This window comes from Rhopalosiphum padi, chromosome 2 (assembly GCF_020882245.1).
Source record: "Rhopalosiphum padi isolate XX-2018 chromosome 2, ASM2088224v1, whole genome shotgun sequence".
Lineage (NCBI taxonomy): Eukaryota > Metazoa > Arthropoda > Insecta > Hemiptera > Aphididae > Rhopalosiphum > Rhopalosiphum padi.
Window position 1 is genome coordinate 50,149,844 of NC_083598.1, and position 17,367 is coordinate 50,167,210.

Below are 17,367 nucleotides of genomic sequence, written 5' to 3' on the forward strand. Positions count from 1 at the left end.
ACGAGTATACTTTCCATGATGATGTATACACACGGTCACCGTTGCACCGCGCGTCAAGAGTATGGATTTGCCGGATCTTGTATTCATATGTGACGTCAGTCACGTATCATTCATAAAATAAAATCACTCTATTTCATTGACGGTATTTCGTAAATATTTATTTTTATAATAAATAAATAATCAAACAATTATTCTTGAAAAATTCCAAATCTTTTATTTCGTGGCCCTTTAAAGTTCGTCATGTTAAATTGCCTATGTAATTTTCCTTATAACATTTGCAGCCCCTGGTTTACCCAGGAAATACGATTTATAAAATATGTATACTGTAATTTATTGAAATATTTATGTATTCAAATAGCTTATGATTAAAAAAATATGAAACTCATAAGTCATAATAAATAAGTTTTTATCAAAATATTTATGTTTAAAAAAAAATAATGGTAGATACTATAGGTACTTCATAAGTTATAAATTATAATTGGTATATGAAAATAATTAAAAAAAAAAAACAAATTGTTTGGGAATATTATTAGTGTAGTGTCATTTAAACAGATCACCTCATAATTCGTATACAAAATAATAATAGCATCTCAGTCCAATGTCATCGACATATATTTCCTCGGGATTTTTTATTTTTGCGCGCGCAATTTAACACGACTGTTTTACTATACAGGTCTTGTTTTTTAAACTTTTACCCTGTCGCTCCTCTGTTGCAGTGTATATTATTATAGTAGCTATAAACAGTAAACAGTGTCACTTGATGTATACAGTATATACTTATATAGGTGTTTGTTGTTTTTGTTGTTGTTATTGTCACTTGTATTTATTCATTAAAATACGATGCGTTTGAGTCCAAGTGTTGTTGTCAACCCCGTATTGAGATGGTAGGGGCTTAGGATTACATTATGACGTATTGAGTGCCAAGCGTTTTGCGGTCATACTTTTTACAGAACAAAAACCATTAGGTTTAGTGTTTTGATCATATAAATGATTTGAAAATGCCTATTGAAACAGAAATTGATATAATTTTAGGTATAAAATTATAATTTAAATTTCATAGTACATTTATTATGTTAAGCGTTACTTATAATAATTATTGGGTACTTATTTTTAGGTACTTATAAACAGAAAAAACAGTGGAAGACTTGCATAAAATAATTTTTCACGAAGAAAGTAATTCCACAGGGATTGTAACTAAACATGTACCTATATACAATAAATAGGTACACTTATCATATCTTAATTATTTTTTTCTATAGAAAGGTTGCAGCCATTTGATTAGGTAACTGTCTACCCAAAAGGATACCCGGGGGTACGTATTTTTTTTTTGTAGGGAGGGATGTGTCCCCATATCTGAACACATTCATATTTTTTTCTAAGTTTATAGTTTATCCGGATTCCGGAATATCCATGAATTATTCGAATATTACGGTCATTATAATTTATAAGGGATATTTTGGTCATCGAAAAAGCACCTAAAATTGAAAATACAACGCTGAAACAACAGTTAAAATAATACGGATTTACAGTGTCATAATTATTTCAAAACCATGATTTGTATAATTTTTTTATTTTTTTTTTTTTTGGCACATTCATCTTTAAAACGTCGATTTCCCTAGGTTTCGAAAAGAATAAATTGCAAAAATCGCGCGGTAGCCAAACTTTAGTAATTATAATTATTACAATATGATCCCATCGATTCGATTTCGTTTAATCGCGCGCATGCCACACGTCAACTTTATTATTGTCGTACGCGTACCGGTCGACGGCCGTCGCTACTCGTCGTCCGTCGGCTTTTATACGATAACGAAAAGAAAACACGAATAATTCCACTGCGAGCGGCATAAACGAGGCAGTTAGCGCGCGTCCGGTGCCGGCGTGACAGTTATTGTTTTTCTCATCCTTTCGTTGTCGTCATATCGCGGCGGTCCGTTCCATAATATATTTTTTTTGTATTCGCGATCTACGTAATTATATTGAAATATTGCAACAACAATAATCTGCAATCGCATTGTCACAGCACTTCGAACGATCCGAACGACAACTAAAATTTTCGTCCGCGGATCACGGATTTCACGGTTGTCGCGAATTTTTTTTTGAATATTTTCCTTAACCGTTCAATAATAAGCTCGAATTCGTTTGACGGTGTTGGTGATTTACGGGTTTCAAAATCGAACCCTACACGTATTTATACTAAGAATTGTTTTTAAAATAAAACCGTTCGTCGGCCTGGTTTTTTATACTCAGGTATTTATAAAATATACAATTACAAATTCTATAATTAATAGGTATATAAATGTATAATACGTGTGTTATGTGTTTCGCGCGTGCCCAGTATAAATTAAAATTTAAAATATTATAATGTTTTCATATACTAATCGTTCTGTCTTGTACCGTGACATTTTTGAAAAATTGATTTGTATAAGTATTATATTAAATTGTATCGTAGCAGGCAGAAACCATTACTTATAAAATAATTAACAAAGTACTGACAAAGACTAGTAGGTAATGGGTACAGCATAACAATTTCATATAGTCTGTCAGTCTGTGATACTGGTTACATATTATAATATACAGTATCTATGTGTTATTATGTTGATGTTTGCTCGTTTCTGACTTATCTGTAGGTACTAGGTATACCTACACGATATATGATGGGTGATATTCGTTGCGACTATAATATAATATTATCATTGTAATCAATAATAATTAATAATTATTAAGACATAATAAACGTAAAAATAAACGGATTTTTTCTTTCAAAAACCCTATAGTTAATAATATTCATAAATTTTATATCATTAACTTTTCCGCGTGAAATAAAAATATATCTACCCATTAATGTGACATAATATTTTAAGCCAGACGCCAGTCGTAGGTAGATACATAGTGTGCGACGCGCGGACGGTTCTTGATTTTGTTTATGTATACTGTATTTTATCGTGTGCATAGAACACGCCTTTATATATATGCATAATCTGTGTAATGTGTATGGTTGTCTATTTATAACCACGTATGCAAGTAATATATTTTATTGCCAATAGCTTCGCCTGGAGATTTTTTCGAAAACGGCAAACATTACGATATCCTTCTCAAAATTCTGAATTCGATAGCAGTTCCGTCGCCCCGTCAGATTCAATCAAAAAACTTCCAAGTTCCGAGATACCTACCAATACATGAGTTAGAAACATAAATTATTTTAACATTCCTTAAATTTTCACTTTAGGTATGTAAATCGTTTATTTATAAAAAGTCACAAGCTTTCAAAAAAATGAATACAAGATATAGATTCTGTGACTATAGACAGATCGTTAACATTATAAAGGAGTCAAATTTGTTTGATCGTTTATTGTATATTATAACAATTTAAATACTTCGTTTATGTATGATTACTGCTAAAATATCTCGGTACAGTTTTTAATTTTTCGGTATAACCCCTTCTATAAATGATCATGCATGCATTCGTGCTGTGTACTTATAAAACTGTAGGCTACAAAGTTTAATATTAAGGCTACATCTTTAATGTAGCGACAGCGGCACATAAATGGCGCCAAAACGTGAATTTAAAATCGACCTAGCTATTGCGCGTATCTATGTATACATGTATATATGTTTTCCACTGTTAATACAGTTTGTGTTTTGTTAAATTTTTAGAGGTCGTCAACAAACGGATTATCCTCCAACTCTCGGGTGCTGAGACTCCCGAAGTAATCATGATTAAAGTGGACGAATCAGATCCAATAGGAGGTAAAAGTATTTTTTTGATCGTTTTACTTCTAATTTACTCCTGTAATTTATTATATTATTATTTTAAGTATTTTATAATACATAAAAAACAAACATACACGATAGTGTAGTAGTACAAGATTGAGAAGATGATCTTTGGAAACTATGTTCCTTATTAATGACTAATGTATTAAATTCCCTCATTATTTAAAAAGTATATCTGCATTTCAATATTTATTTATTTTTAAGTCCTATCGGAAAATCGATTTAGAAACTTGGATTAAAAAAGTTTTGTTTTCGGAGTCTTTAAATTTCATTGTGTTGCACATATACCTAATTTGCTCTTGGCCTGTAAGTCGTGCAATATAGTGGTGTAGCCAGGATTTTTCTTCGGGGGGATCAATTTTTGTAAAAATATAATTTAAGATTTTTGTTGCAATTTTCATAAACCATTACCGGTGTAATACAATTATTGTATTTATTATGACTGCTATTGACTGTTGAATAAGTCCGGCTTAAGTCGTTTAGATAAATTGCACTATATAATATAGTTATAAACTTATAACCATATATAGTTGACTTATAACTGTTATAAGTTTATAATGATGAAAATAATATACTATATGACTTGTTCTTGATTAACAATTTGAAAAAGGTAACATTGACTTAGAATTTAGTAATAAATTATAGGCTAGTGGCTACTGTCATTAATAAATGTTATAATATTATAGCTGTCGTTGAATTGTGTTAAAAATCAAATAAATGGCGCATTAAAATATTAATTTTATTCAAATTTAAATTTAAAATAGTTGCTAACTAAAATTAACGCATTTGAATTACAAGAAATAGTTTTACTTTATTTTACAATTGGTTTCGTTAGTTCAAATATTTAATTTAAATTTACAGGATTAACGGATTAAACTGCAGTTATTTTTAAAAATATAAATTATATTATAAAAATGAAAATGAAATGATATTATTATATGGACACAGGCATACATCAGTATGGTTAAGTATAACGTATTAACTTATTATAAGAGATGATACTACATGGAATATATTATTTTTTTGTTGGATGGAGAATATATTTTGAATGTTGAAAGATTTATAAATGAACATAAGATGACGCGCATTACAATGATACTTTAGGGCAGTTAAAGATGAGATGAGATGAGAAATGTTACTGATTTGAGATCAAAGATTTGTTGTGGAATGCGTGGAATTGGAGGGGGTTCATTCTGCAATATGAGCTTAAATGAATGAGAGGGAAGTAAAATGTGGCCAAATCGGAGACCGAAGAAATTTATTATTTTATTATTTATAGCTTTTATAATAAACTATTAAGCTCGACAATTATATAAATTAAGAACACATTTACAAAATTATTTACAATTTAATGGAGTATGAGGTTACTTATGCATTTGTTAGTGAGATTAAGGTTGTGAAATCGATGGAATTGTTGGAGAATAAATATAGTTCTATACTTGCTATAATTTATTTGTAGCAAACCTGAGGTTAAGAATGAAGTCAGACCATAGGATTTTAATTTTAGTCTTAATTTTTTTTTGTAGGGAGTGGGTGGGGGGTACTCGAGGGCGCCAAGCACATAGATTTGATTGAGTATTCGGAGTATTCCTATCCACCTAAGCATTTTAAATAATAACAAAATCATAGAAATTATTAATAATTTTCGTACTAAGATAAACTTGACATAATTGTATGTTGACGGAACGGACACTTAAAGTATCCCCTCCCTTTTTATATACGTATTTTAGGTATGCGAATCTTTAAATCTGTTTATATTGTTATTTGTTAGTGGGCAGTGATAAGTACCGGACATTTGATAGACAATAACAACGCGAATAGAGTACACGTAAAACGTATTAAAAAAATTAAAATTTTTTAAACATTTACTCGGGACGCGCGTGTGTAGAAGAATGAATATAATATATTATAGCAAGCTATTATACGCGGTACGGATTTCGCGAGACCCGTACGTGGGCGGTGACAAGGTAGAAAAAAAACCGTCACAATACATGAAGAACACGGCTGCCGTTGTCCGAGCTCTTCGGTCCGGTGAGCGTAAAGTATTTGCGAGATCAGCAGCGGCGACACTATAATAGTCTATAACATAATAATAATACGCTAGCCGAGCTAAAATTAGACAGTCCGACGCGTATCTCCTACCGCCGACCGGATGCTGTCTTTCTTTTCTGCTGCTGCGTTAGCGTAATTTTATCATATTATTATTATTATTACTATTATACGCGTGTAGACGTGTATATATAATATTAATAATATTAAAATATATTATTATAAACGTACAACGTACCACAGTATAAACGTTTTTTTTTTTTTGGCAACAATGACCGCATATTTTTTTTTTTGTTTTCCGTCCGAGTGTACGAAAAATTCACCTATTTATAAAAGCCCCGCAAGCCGGGTCCACCAACTACGCACACGCCACTGACTCTATTGCTCCTCTAAACCGCCTTAACGGTGTGTAATGAATGACGCCGCGATCGCCGTATAATATACCAAGTGCACGTCGTGACTCGTGAGTGCACACCTATAGCTTTTGAACGTTTGCCAACCCGAATTTCCGTACCATTCTCTGGCATAGTTTTTTTTTTCGTTTTACGTTTTACTCCTTCGTTGAGGAAACAACCGAACAATCTCGTAAACATGTTTCACAAAATTAATAGACACAGATTAATGATAAATAATTGGCCCTTTGGCACATTATGATACGAACTTAAAGTTATAAAGATAGAGATTTGAGTACTCGCTACCCATCAAAATCCGATGCCTAAGAAAAAGTGTTTTGGTACTATATTATGAAAAAAAAAGTCATTCATAGTACTTACACAGGGAATTAGTATGAATAAAAGTAGATATGAGAAAATTAAAAACATAATACACAATTGTTAATATGTTATACACACAATTTTATTGTACGTTTTACAACAAATCTTATAAAATACATCAGATTGAATACATTTTTGTGTTAGGTACGATGTAATTATTGAAAAGAATATTTTATAAACAAACCTTAATAATAATAAATATACTATAATGTTTAAACTTTCAAAAAATCTTGGGCTTCGTCTTGCATCCTGTACTGCATGTTCTTGACTTCTGAACACCATGTGTCCAGTCTACCAATCATACCCGATATTGGTGTTTTGTTCATCACTCTTGGTTGAACCCATTCCAAGTATACACCTTCACTGACTTGATCGATTTTACCCTTAACTAGACCTAATGATAAAGCTTTCATTACCAACATTTCAATCTGTTCTAATGATAATTGTGTCTCAAGTGCAATCTCTTGAAATGATAAACACCTGTTTTTAGCTTGTCGTTTAAATGTCATTTCCATCAAACAAAGTAGGGAAATTTTTTGTCTGAGTTTATGTTCTTGAACTGCTATATCAGGTATGGAAGCCCACTGTGGTTTCATTTTGGCAAATTTTGTGATGTCTCCGGTGTTGAACGCATTTAATAGTTCTACCAACCAATAATTTGTTGTGTTGGTTAATGAATCTAAAATGGGATGCATGAGCAGTTCACCCAAATTATAAATGTCATCACTTAGTAATGCAGCAAGTCCTAATAAAAATGCGTTTCTTATTTGATCCGGTTGGCTAATAGTAGACAAATCGATTGCACCCAAATACTTCAAACAAGTTCGGTAGTATTCAGTATGCTTTCCTTGAATACGATACAGGTGACTAGCCAACAAATAATATCGACTGTGCACAGGAGATATTTCATCAAGATCACTCAGCAATTTATCGACATCAGTAATAACAACCAAACAGTCTTGTTGATTTTTCAATTTATCCAAAAGTATTTCACCTTTTAAAACTTTAGCAAAAATTAAAGCTTCGACTTTGTCTTTAACTTTGGGTTCCAGAGTTTCTAAAAATGTAACTGCTTCCTTTGGTTCTTTAATAAATGGAATTACATATGAAACAATTTCAACCAAAGCAAAAGAATTCATTTTACTTTCTATTGGTTGGATAAATTTATTGTAGAAACTCAATAGGTCAACCTTTTTTTGAACATTTGTATCCTTAACATAGGCCAAGAGTTTTAAAGTCAATTGATGCCATAATTTTTTGGTTTGTAATTCTTCCAATTCTGACATTTCAACTTCAGGTTGTGCCATGTTTGTACTAAAAAAAAAAATTACGTCTAGATTAAATAATTTAGTACAATAATACAATACAATAAGCGCAATATATAAATAATAATTAAATTATTGTAATTATTTTTTTAGAACTAGAACCTAGTTTTCCTTACAAAGATATTACAATTCGTAGAGGAGTAGATATGAAAGAACACTATGAACTACAATCAGAAATTGGACGGTAAGAACTTCTATACGTTTCACAGAAATTTGTATTATTAATTTATGTGATTAAGGAGCTAGACCATTAAATAATACTAATTTAAATTTTTACTTAAAATATAATGCATTATGTGTCACATATAATTCATTAATATGGCTATGATAATAACTTATTCAAAACTTAATTAAAACTTAATACATAATATACTATATACATATAGTACTTCTGCCAAATCTTTAATTTAATCTAAAAATCAACTATAATTAATATTTCAAATAAATACCTGTAATATTAATTATAAACTAGGCATACAAATAGTGCTAAAAAGATAAATTATAAAACCGTAGGTTGTGCACAAAGTAAATTATTATTTACTGGCACTAGTAGAGTTTGACCAAATATTCCAACTATGTGATAATGACCATCACGACCATGTTAGCTGGCTTTAAGCTATTTATAAAATATATAAAGCTTTTAATGCCAACTGTCTAAAAACAACTTAAACTCTATGGTAATACTGTTGTGAAAATCTTTTCAAAAGATAATTTCTTCTGATTTCATACCTTATTATTTTATACAAGATTTTAAAAAGGATTTTATTTAAAACTAACATTCAGTACTAATATTATGGAATTAATTTACTTAAAGAATTATATAAAATGCAAGTGGATCAAACAAATTATTTAAAAAATTTTAAAAACAAGTTTATTTTAAGCATTATTCATTTTTAATACAAACATATTGCTACTTATTGTAAACATTTAAAATGCATGATAATAACAAAAATATTTTGGCATTAGACGTTTATAAATAAATATCTATATTATAAACAAATTAATAAGTTACATTTTTTATTCTAAGTATACAAATAATTTAAATATAATGTTATGGCTTTATGGGATACATTATTCTTATTAATGCTTTTGTTTTAAGTCTATAACTAATAAAAAGTTAATTGTTAAATAAATTATATTATTTGTAGTAGTAATATTTTTTTTTGTGATTATTTATGATAAATAATTTGTTGAAGAAAATTGTTTAATGAACTTATTTACAAAGATAATTATTATAATACAATTATCAGTTATCTTATTAATAAAGTTAAATTAAAAAATTTCTGAGTGAAAATTAATCATAACATTATCTATTCGAGTATCTATTTCAAGATAGAGAAAATATTCTACTACATTTGTAGTTCATTTTTCAATATAAACTAATATTAGTAAATAGTTTTTGAATGATTTAAAAAAATAATAGTTAATGGAATTTATTTTATTTTGTAAAATAAAATTAATTATTAAAAAATCAACCTAGTCCTAGGTACATTATTAGTTATGCTAATTTCTTAAAACGGTATGTATTTACCTGGTAAAATAAATTGATGACTAAATTACATCCCTATTAAATACATGTTTGTTTAAAATATTATGATTTATAATAATTGAATGATTTTTATTTTCCATAAATTACTGTTATAAGCACAAATTATGTTATTTATACTAAACCCATATATAATTTGAAATTAATAACTAAATAAGAATTGCAAATTTTTAAAAACATTGTCAACAATAATTTCGAATAAATTTAATATAGGTATAATAGGAGGATACTACAAAAATTAATTTTCCAGCAATATGAATAAAAATAGTTAAATCTCCAATTGTTGATTAGAACATGTTCCAATTATTAACTTTTAGCTTTAAAACACTAGGCTAACAATTAAAAGTATACATTTCTGTCTAGTCATTGTGTCCTAATAATGAACGAATGATTTTTGCTTACCAATTACTTAGATACAGCCTTAAAAATATATTTTCAAACGAAATTATTGTTAATGAATAGCAGTGAAATAATAATAAACAATACTTACATAGTAATTTCAATTATAAGACACAAAAGGGTAAAGTTTGAGGATGAAAATTGATTTAAGTTTGTTGTGCTGTAATGCTTCAAATTAGTATGAAATAATATCACGAAACAAAACATTGATAACAAAATATACAATTCACGATTCCGGCATCATTTTCGTCATGAGAGGAGGAGCTATTACAGTGGCGCCAACTCTTATCGTACAATATTTCAAACATACTGCCAACGTTCGTTCTAGTTCATAAAATAAAATTTAATTTAAATTTAAACAGTGGCGTCTGGCATAATATGGCTATATAATTGTGCGATTTATAAGACTGTTCGTTATAGTTTAGTGTTCAAAAATCAAATGATTATACATCTATACAGTAAATACCTACCACCTACGTAGTATAAATAATTAATTAGTCATCCTGGTCCTATATACTCTATAATTTATAGACACAACCGTGCAACATTTTAGATAATACCACAGAATATAACAATACCACTTTCATTTTCATATGTGCGATTATAAAATAAATAGGCAATGAAACAAATGCAATAACTACCCGCCCAATTTTTTTTTTAATTTTCGTATATCAACTATTTAAGAACAATGGTTCAATCAGAATTAGTCGGTCGAACTTAGTTTTAAAGTTTTGAAGTTCATGATTATCTTCTTTTTATTTTTTTTCGTGCACTGAGTATTGTATTATTGTAACATAGTCTTTTTATGTACCTGCCGCCTTTGCGAAGAAGTCACTCCTTTCATCTATTATACCGGCTCCGGGCGTTATAATAAAAACGCTTATAACTTCAAAACTAAGTTCGACCGACAAATACTGATTGTTTCACCATTATTATTCTTAAATAGTGAACATAGGTTGAAAAAAAAACATTGAAAAATTTGCATGTGTTAGTAAAATGCATTTTAGCCCAAATAATAATGAAACAATAATCATAAAATATATAAGTAGTAACTAGCAAGTATGTATTACCAATATAATGCGTTCATTAACTATCCATTTATAACATTATGCATTTGTTTTTCTTTTAAAGGGGGAAGTTTGGTACGGTGTTCAAATGTCGAGAAAAAGCTACGAGTCTTATGTTGGCTGCTAAATTCGTCGGCATTGTTCATAAACAAGATCGTCGAAACGTGGAAAGAGAAGTAGAAATAATGTGTGAACTTCAACATCCCAGATTAATACAACTATACGACGCTTTTGAAGCAAATAATGCAATGTGCTTCATTTTAGAACTGTAATTAAAACATTATTTGATTATTATTTTTTCAATACAATTGTAAATTTAATTGAATTTTTCAATAAAATTAAAGATCGTATCAAATTCTTAAGATTTTGCATACTACATACAGCTTACCCTATACCCTGTGGAAATATTAACTTCTATTTTTCAAACGAGAACCCCCCTTTTCTACTATAAAATATTTAATGGATCATTTTTCTTTAAATTTTGTTTTATAAAAATCGAAATTTAAACTAGTAGTTTTTGAGTTTTTCAACTTTGTGTACGAAAGATGATATATTATATTGATCTTTAAGTATTAAACTTAAAAATTTCAAAAATTAGAATTTGAATAAATTTATTATTAAATGAAAAACATGGGGCCCAGTGCTGAGAATACTTGGTGAATTATAATAGATATTTACACTTATTACAACTCCGTTTATAAAATGGAACATTTACCTATATGTATACAAATAATTATTAATTTTCCAGAGTCGAGGGAGGTGAATTATTTGAAAGAGTAATTGGTGATGATTTTGTATTAACTGAAAAAGCTGTAACGATATTTATGCGACAGATCTGTGAAGGAGTGCAGTTTATTCACTCAAAAAATATACTCCATCTTGACCTCAAGGTACCTATACTCGTATATTGCAATATCGCAGCGTGTTTACATATATATTGTTTATTGTATGAAAGTATTATGCGATGATTACCTACATACATAAATCTAAATTATAAATATAAGTCTAAACACTGTTGTGTTAATCGGATTTCAGCCAGAAAATATACTGTGCTTAACTAAAACTGGAAATCGTATTAAAATCATTGATTTCGGTTTGGCCAGAAAATTCAATCCAGAAAATAAACTCCAAGTGTTATTTGGTACACCAGAATTTGTAGCCCCTGAGGTAGTAAACTTCGATGCTATCGGATTTGGAACAGACATGTGGTCTGTTGGGGTAATATGTTATGTTTTGTAAGTAATAAATTTATAATTTCTATTATAACGAACTAACGAAGTTCGATTCGGTATCTATAATATGATGTTAAATCCTGGCTTGATATATTTATTATAGATTATCGGGTCTGTCGCCTTTTATGGGAGAAACTGACGTGGAAACTATGGCCAACGTAACAATTGCTCAATATGATTTTGATGATGAAGCATTCGATTCCATATCTAATGACGCAAAAGATTTTATCAAAAAGCTTCTTGTCAAAGATCACAAGTATGGTTTTTGTTAAATTGTGGTACAGTAAATTCCCGTTACAACGAATACCAATACAACGAAAAATCCCGTTATAACGAAAGTCATAAAAGTCCCCTGCCGAAAAGCAGGGCTTATAAAGAGCTTATTCGAATTTTCGTTATAACGAAAAAAAAATTCGGTCTCCCGGAGTTCGTTGTAACAGGATTTTACTGTATTATGTAATATATAATATAATCGTATTGTACTAATTAAAACTCACTGATAATTTTTTGACTACATTTTACATAATTTTATATTAAACATTTTTTTAATCACATTTTATTCCTAATTATAAAAATACATCACTCTATACAGCTATACATACTGACTATTGTACAGATTTTATCAGGGCCGGTTCAGTGAATATAAGCAGATATTTTTAATGGGGTGGAAAAATTAAATCTTGCATTCTTGCCTATGTGTAAAATGTCACTAGCACTGGCCTTGACTATCTATATTATGTAGTATAAATTGCATTTGATCTTTATTTAAATACCTACATACGTAGTTTAACACTAATATACATTATATAGTAAGACTAATAAGGACGCTTCGTGAGTCATAAACTTTTTAAACATAATATCATTATGATTTTATTTTTAAACAAACGTGCTTTATTTCATCGAATTAACATTAAAACTAATATAAAAACGATTTTACTGGCTCATAAATGTGCAGATTTAAGTATTTTAAAGTTAGTATGGAAATATTTTTAATTTAACTTTTATGTAGGTATACCATACATTTATCATTCTTTATAGGTACACCTACCTAGTACCTACTCTGTAAAAAAAAACATCGTATTTTTACTTTGCATTACAGTTTAATTTATCGAACGATTTAAATATCTATCATAATTGATAAGTATTTAAAAATTATTTACTTTGTTATTAACTATATGTTGTAGAAATTGATTGGTTATTTAATTATGTAATGCATTTGCATTTATTTTAAGTCTTGATATTTTTATCTCCATTAGTAATAGTTCTAACTAATATATTTATCAACAAAAATAAAATAGATACCTACATAATAATACTTTTGGTTGATGCGTTGTGTTTATAGTTGTATACATAATTAAATAGTTACAAGTACAATTATTAAATTTAATTAAATACAAAGAACAAGGTTTCTAGGATATTTAGGTTTTTCTAGATTTAATTAAAAGTTTATAATTTTTATAAAATATTGTTTAAATTTAAATTTATTTTGAAAATTAGTGTATTTGTTTAACTGTTTAATAAAAACAGTGTATTCTCCTATAAGTACAACAACATGGTACCTATGTAGAAGTGACAATTTAAAAGATTTCTTTTTTATATTGGTGTATTAATGTTTTCAATAAACCGTTGTTATAAACCTATTACTTTATAATGTATTTAGCTGTTATTTACATTTTACTGTAAAGTATATGTTCTAATTTATAGACTTGACTACTTGTACAGATACATAATATTTATACTTAATATGTATAATTACGTACCTACCTACTAAAAATATCAGTGATTTTAATACATTTTTATGTCAGCGTTATAGAATATATAAAAGTGTGTGTATAGGGGCGGATTTAAGGCACTACGAACTATAAGCCGGCCGCATAGTGCGTCAAATTTGGGAGGGCGGTAAAATTGTATTGAATATTTATTTTGTTTTTATATGTAAATATGTGATAACTAATCAACTTACATAATTAAATAGTTTTTAATTTATTTTACTATTTCAACATTTTAAACGGTGTACTTGGATTTTGTATTCCGGTATTCGTTTATTTTTAGTAAAGTATAATATTTATTTTTTCCCCAAGAACTCGTCGATGATGATGACGATTATATTTTATTATAGCTTATTTAATTGTTTATAGAATATAGATACATAGGTACAAATGATACAATACAATATACGTTATACATTATATATATTGAAATTACCTTTCAAATATTTATCTCTATACCAGCTTTTAACTGTACCATCGAACGTTCGATTTCCGTTTTAAAAAGAATAAAATATTATTATTATTATTTTTTTTTTATTATGTTGCAAGAAAGATTAAATTCCTTAACCATTTTAATGTCACCATTAGACTCATTAAATTATGAAGATATCATTGATGACTTTTCAAGAATTAAATCTAGAAAAAAAACAAAATCTATGAATAGTTAGCATTAAAATAATAAAATCACCTATAATATTAGCAACATTACTATTTATTATATTTATTAAATTATATTTTTTTTTATACATTTTTAATTTATAAAAATAAATAGCTTTTATTATATTTGAATTAGATTGTTTTCTTTCTAAACTTAACTTGAATGAAAAAATATTGCATATTATTTAAAAAATAAATTTATTTAAGGATATTTAGTAATATAAAAGTTATTTTTGGTGGTGAATTTAATTTGGCAAATGAGCAGCAAGTTGTTCAATCCGCCCCTATGTGTGTGTGCGTATTCCTATTTTAACATATATTTTCCAGTGATAGGTATAATAATCTATATATCCTGTCCTCCAATATACATATGTTTGATTTTCGCTATGAATTTTTATTGTGTGTGTATGTTGGTTGATTGTAGGAGCCGTCTGACTGCCACTGAGTGTTTATCGCACCGATGGATGCAAAAGAAAAAACCGAAGAAAATGGTACGAAAAAGTTCGAGCAAAAAATTGGTGAAACAAACCGAAGAAAATATAATACAAGCACCGGCGGTGGCGATAATAGAGACTACAACATGCACCGGACAAGACTCGTTACTGTTGCCTTTGGACACGAGCAAAGAGAACTTGAAAGAATTATGCAGCAAGTCGCGAAGCCAATCTCCGTTGGAGATTACCGCCGTATCACCAACTGTTGTCCTACAAAAGGACAGTGAATCGTCAAAAACGTGTGGAAACGATAAAGATGTATCTACAACCGCCGAAATCGCCACAGACAAATCTATGGTGCCGGCGCCAGTACCGCGAGACACGGACGCCACCTCCAATGTACCCCAGCACACAACTGTTATAACTTCCAGTGTACCACAACACACGACTGTTACAACTTCCGGCATATCGCAAAACACGACTGTTACAACTTCCAGCATACCGCAAAACACGACCAACACGACTTCTGGAATATCTTCTTCAGCGGCCATCGACATAACACCGGCGGTAGATATCATGCAAAGCGGTGCAGACAGACAGCGAATGTCGACGACCACCTGGTCGCAGACGACTTTCCGAACGATGACGAACTGCAGCAATAATTACCGACGGGCGTCAGACGTGTCGTATACGTTTTCGAACTTCCGGACGTCTTCGGCGGCGGCTGTGTCGTCCAATTTCTTGGGACAGGAGCTACGAGACTTGCAGACAATGATGTTGGGAGACCGGCCGGAAGCACTTCAGAAGGACGGCGCGAGCGGCTCCGGAAGCAGCTTGCATAAGCTGTTGCTGAATAGGCAGCACTTGACTGCGGCAGTTGCGGACCGGAAGCCCAAGTTCAAGTTCTCGTCGATGAATCGTGACGTGCCGGCTGGGTCCCCGCCACCCGTCAGTAACTTGTTGTATTATATGACCGCGGCGGCAGCGGCAGCGTCGTCGTCGTCATCGGCATCATCGTCGTGCCGGTCCGCGCCACACAGCAAGCGCACCTCTCCCGAACACGAGTTAACCTCCGCTAGAGAAATGTTGCTCAAATTGTTCTACGGTGGCAGTGACACCGTGGCCGAACCTAATTTGTCCACTTGATACTCCCCCTCCCTGCAAGTATATACCATAATAAATACAGTTAAACGTAAATAATATGTATATGTGATTTATTGTATACATATTATATATGTGTGTGTGTGTGTGATTTATTATATACCTTTATCATAAATTAATAATATGTAAATGTTTATTGATAAATCTCCGAAATATGTTATATTATTTATATTATACAATGTTACTGAGGGCGTAAGTACAATTTCCCGCTTTGCATCCCTAACAGCACACTCTATAGGCCCTTAATAATATAATACTGCTGGAAAACCGACAGTTCCGCGTGTTATCGATCATCATCACACATTATGGAAATATTTTATTTTACGTACCTATTTTCTTTTTTTATAAATAAAAAATGTACATACCCACTGTACACTATTATATTTTATATAATATATCTATTTTATATTTTATATGTAGTGTATGATATATATATATATACTTTCTCGTTTGAACTTAAAAGCACTGGCAACGTTGTACTTCCGACTGGATTTCGTTATATAGGTCCACACACACCGTCACCACGCTATTAACTCAAATTTATAGTTACCAATTCTTTTTTAACGCCGTGTTATTAATATATAATATAATATACGGTGCTCTCCGTGATACGACTCCAGTACTTGTAATTTAATTCCCTGTGCGAAAAGTTGTTTTTGTCGAGACACAATGTACTTAACTAGATATATTTACTGTGTTTTATGTTTTGATTCTCTAATTTTTAAAAGAAATTTTTTTTTTATTGTTTATATTATTTATCTAAATACTTTGTACAAACACTAGTTTTGTTATTTATTTTTACTATAGTTGCGTTTTGATTTATATATTATTATTTATTATACGATTATACCAAAGTAGTAATTGCGTTTTAGTTTTATTCGTGCCTATAGATTTTGTTATACAAATGACCAAAAGTCCGTAGTAAAAAAAAAAACATGTGTCAATTATTTATTACCTCATAATATTATACACAATAATGATTATGAAAAGAAACGTTGGCTCAATATAAGAATAATTAAATGTTAATAGTTTTAATCGTTTGATGTATACCTACAATTTTATATAACTATATTTAAGTACCTATTAAAAATGTATATTTAACAAACATAATATTATATTGTTTTAATATCTGTCAAAACGTGTATTATCAAGAAATTGTAATATATAATATATATACTTTATTA

At 29.7% G+C, this 17,367-nt stretch overlaps 2 protein-coding genes across 2 annotated transcripts; one reads left to right on the forward strand and one right to left on the reverse strand.

The window, feature by feature from the left end:
• The first annotated feature begins 1,778 nt into the window (after positions 1-1,778).
• Positions 1,779-17,367, forward strand: LOC132919522 (calcium/calmodulin-dependent protein kinase type IV-like). The gene is made up of 8 exons (XM_060981190.1): positions 1,779-2,247; positions 3,655-3,747; positions 8,012-8,102; positions 10,995-11,198; positions 11,679-11,820; positions 11,966-12,165; positions 12,266-12,418; positions 15,013-17,367. The coding sequence occupies exons 2-8, from the start codon at positions 3,714-3,716 to the stop codon at positions 16,166-16,168; spliced, it is 1,980 nt and encodes a 659-aa protein (XP_060837173.1). The 5' UTR covers positions 1,779-2,247; positions 3,655-3,713; the 3' UTR covers positions 16,169-17,367.
• Positions 6,651-10,098, reverse strand: LOC132919523 (26S proteasome non-ATPase regulatory subunit 13). Its single transcript, XM_060981191.1, has 2 exons — positions 9,955-10,098; positions 6,651-7,907 (listed from the first exon to the last, which is right to left on the reverse strand). The coding sequence occupies exons 1-2, from the start codon at positions 10,068-10,070 to the stop codon at positions 6,806-6,808; spliced, it is 1,218 nt and encodes a 405-aa protein (XP_060837174.1). The 5' UTR covers positions 10,071-10,098; the 3' UTR covers positions 6,651-6,805.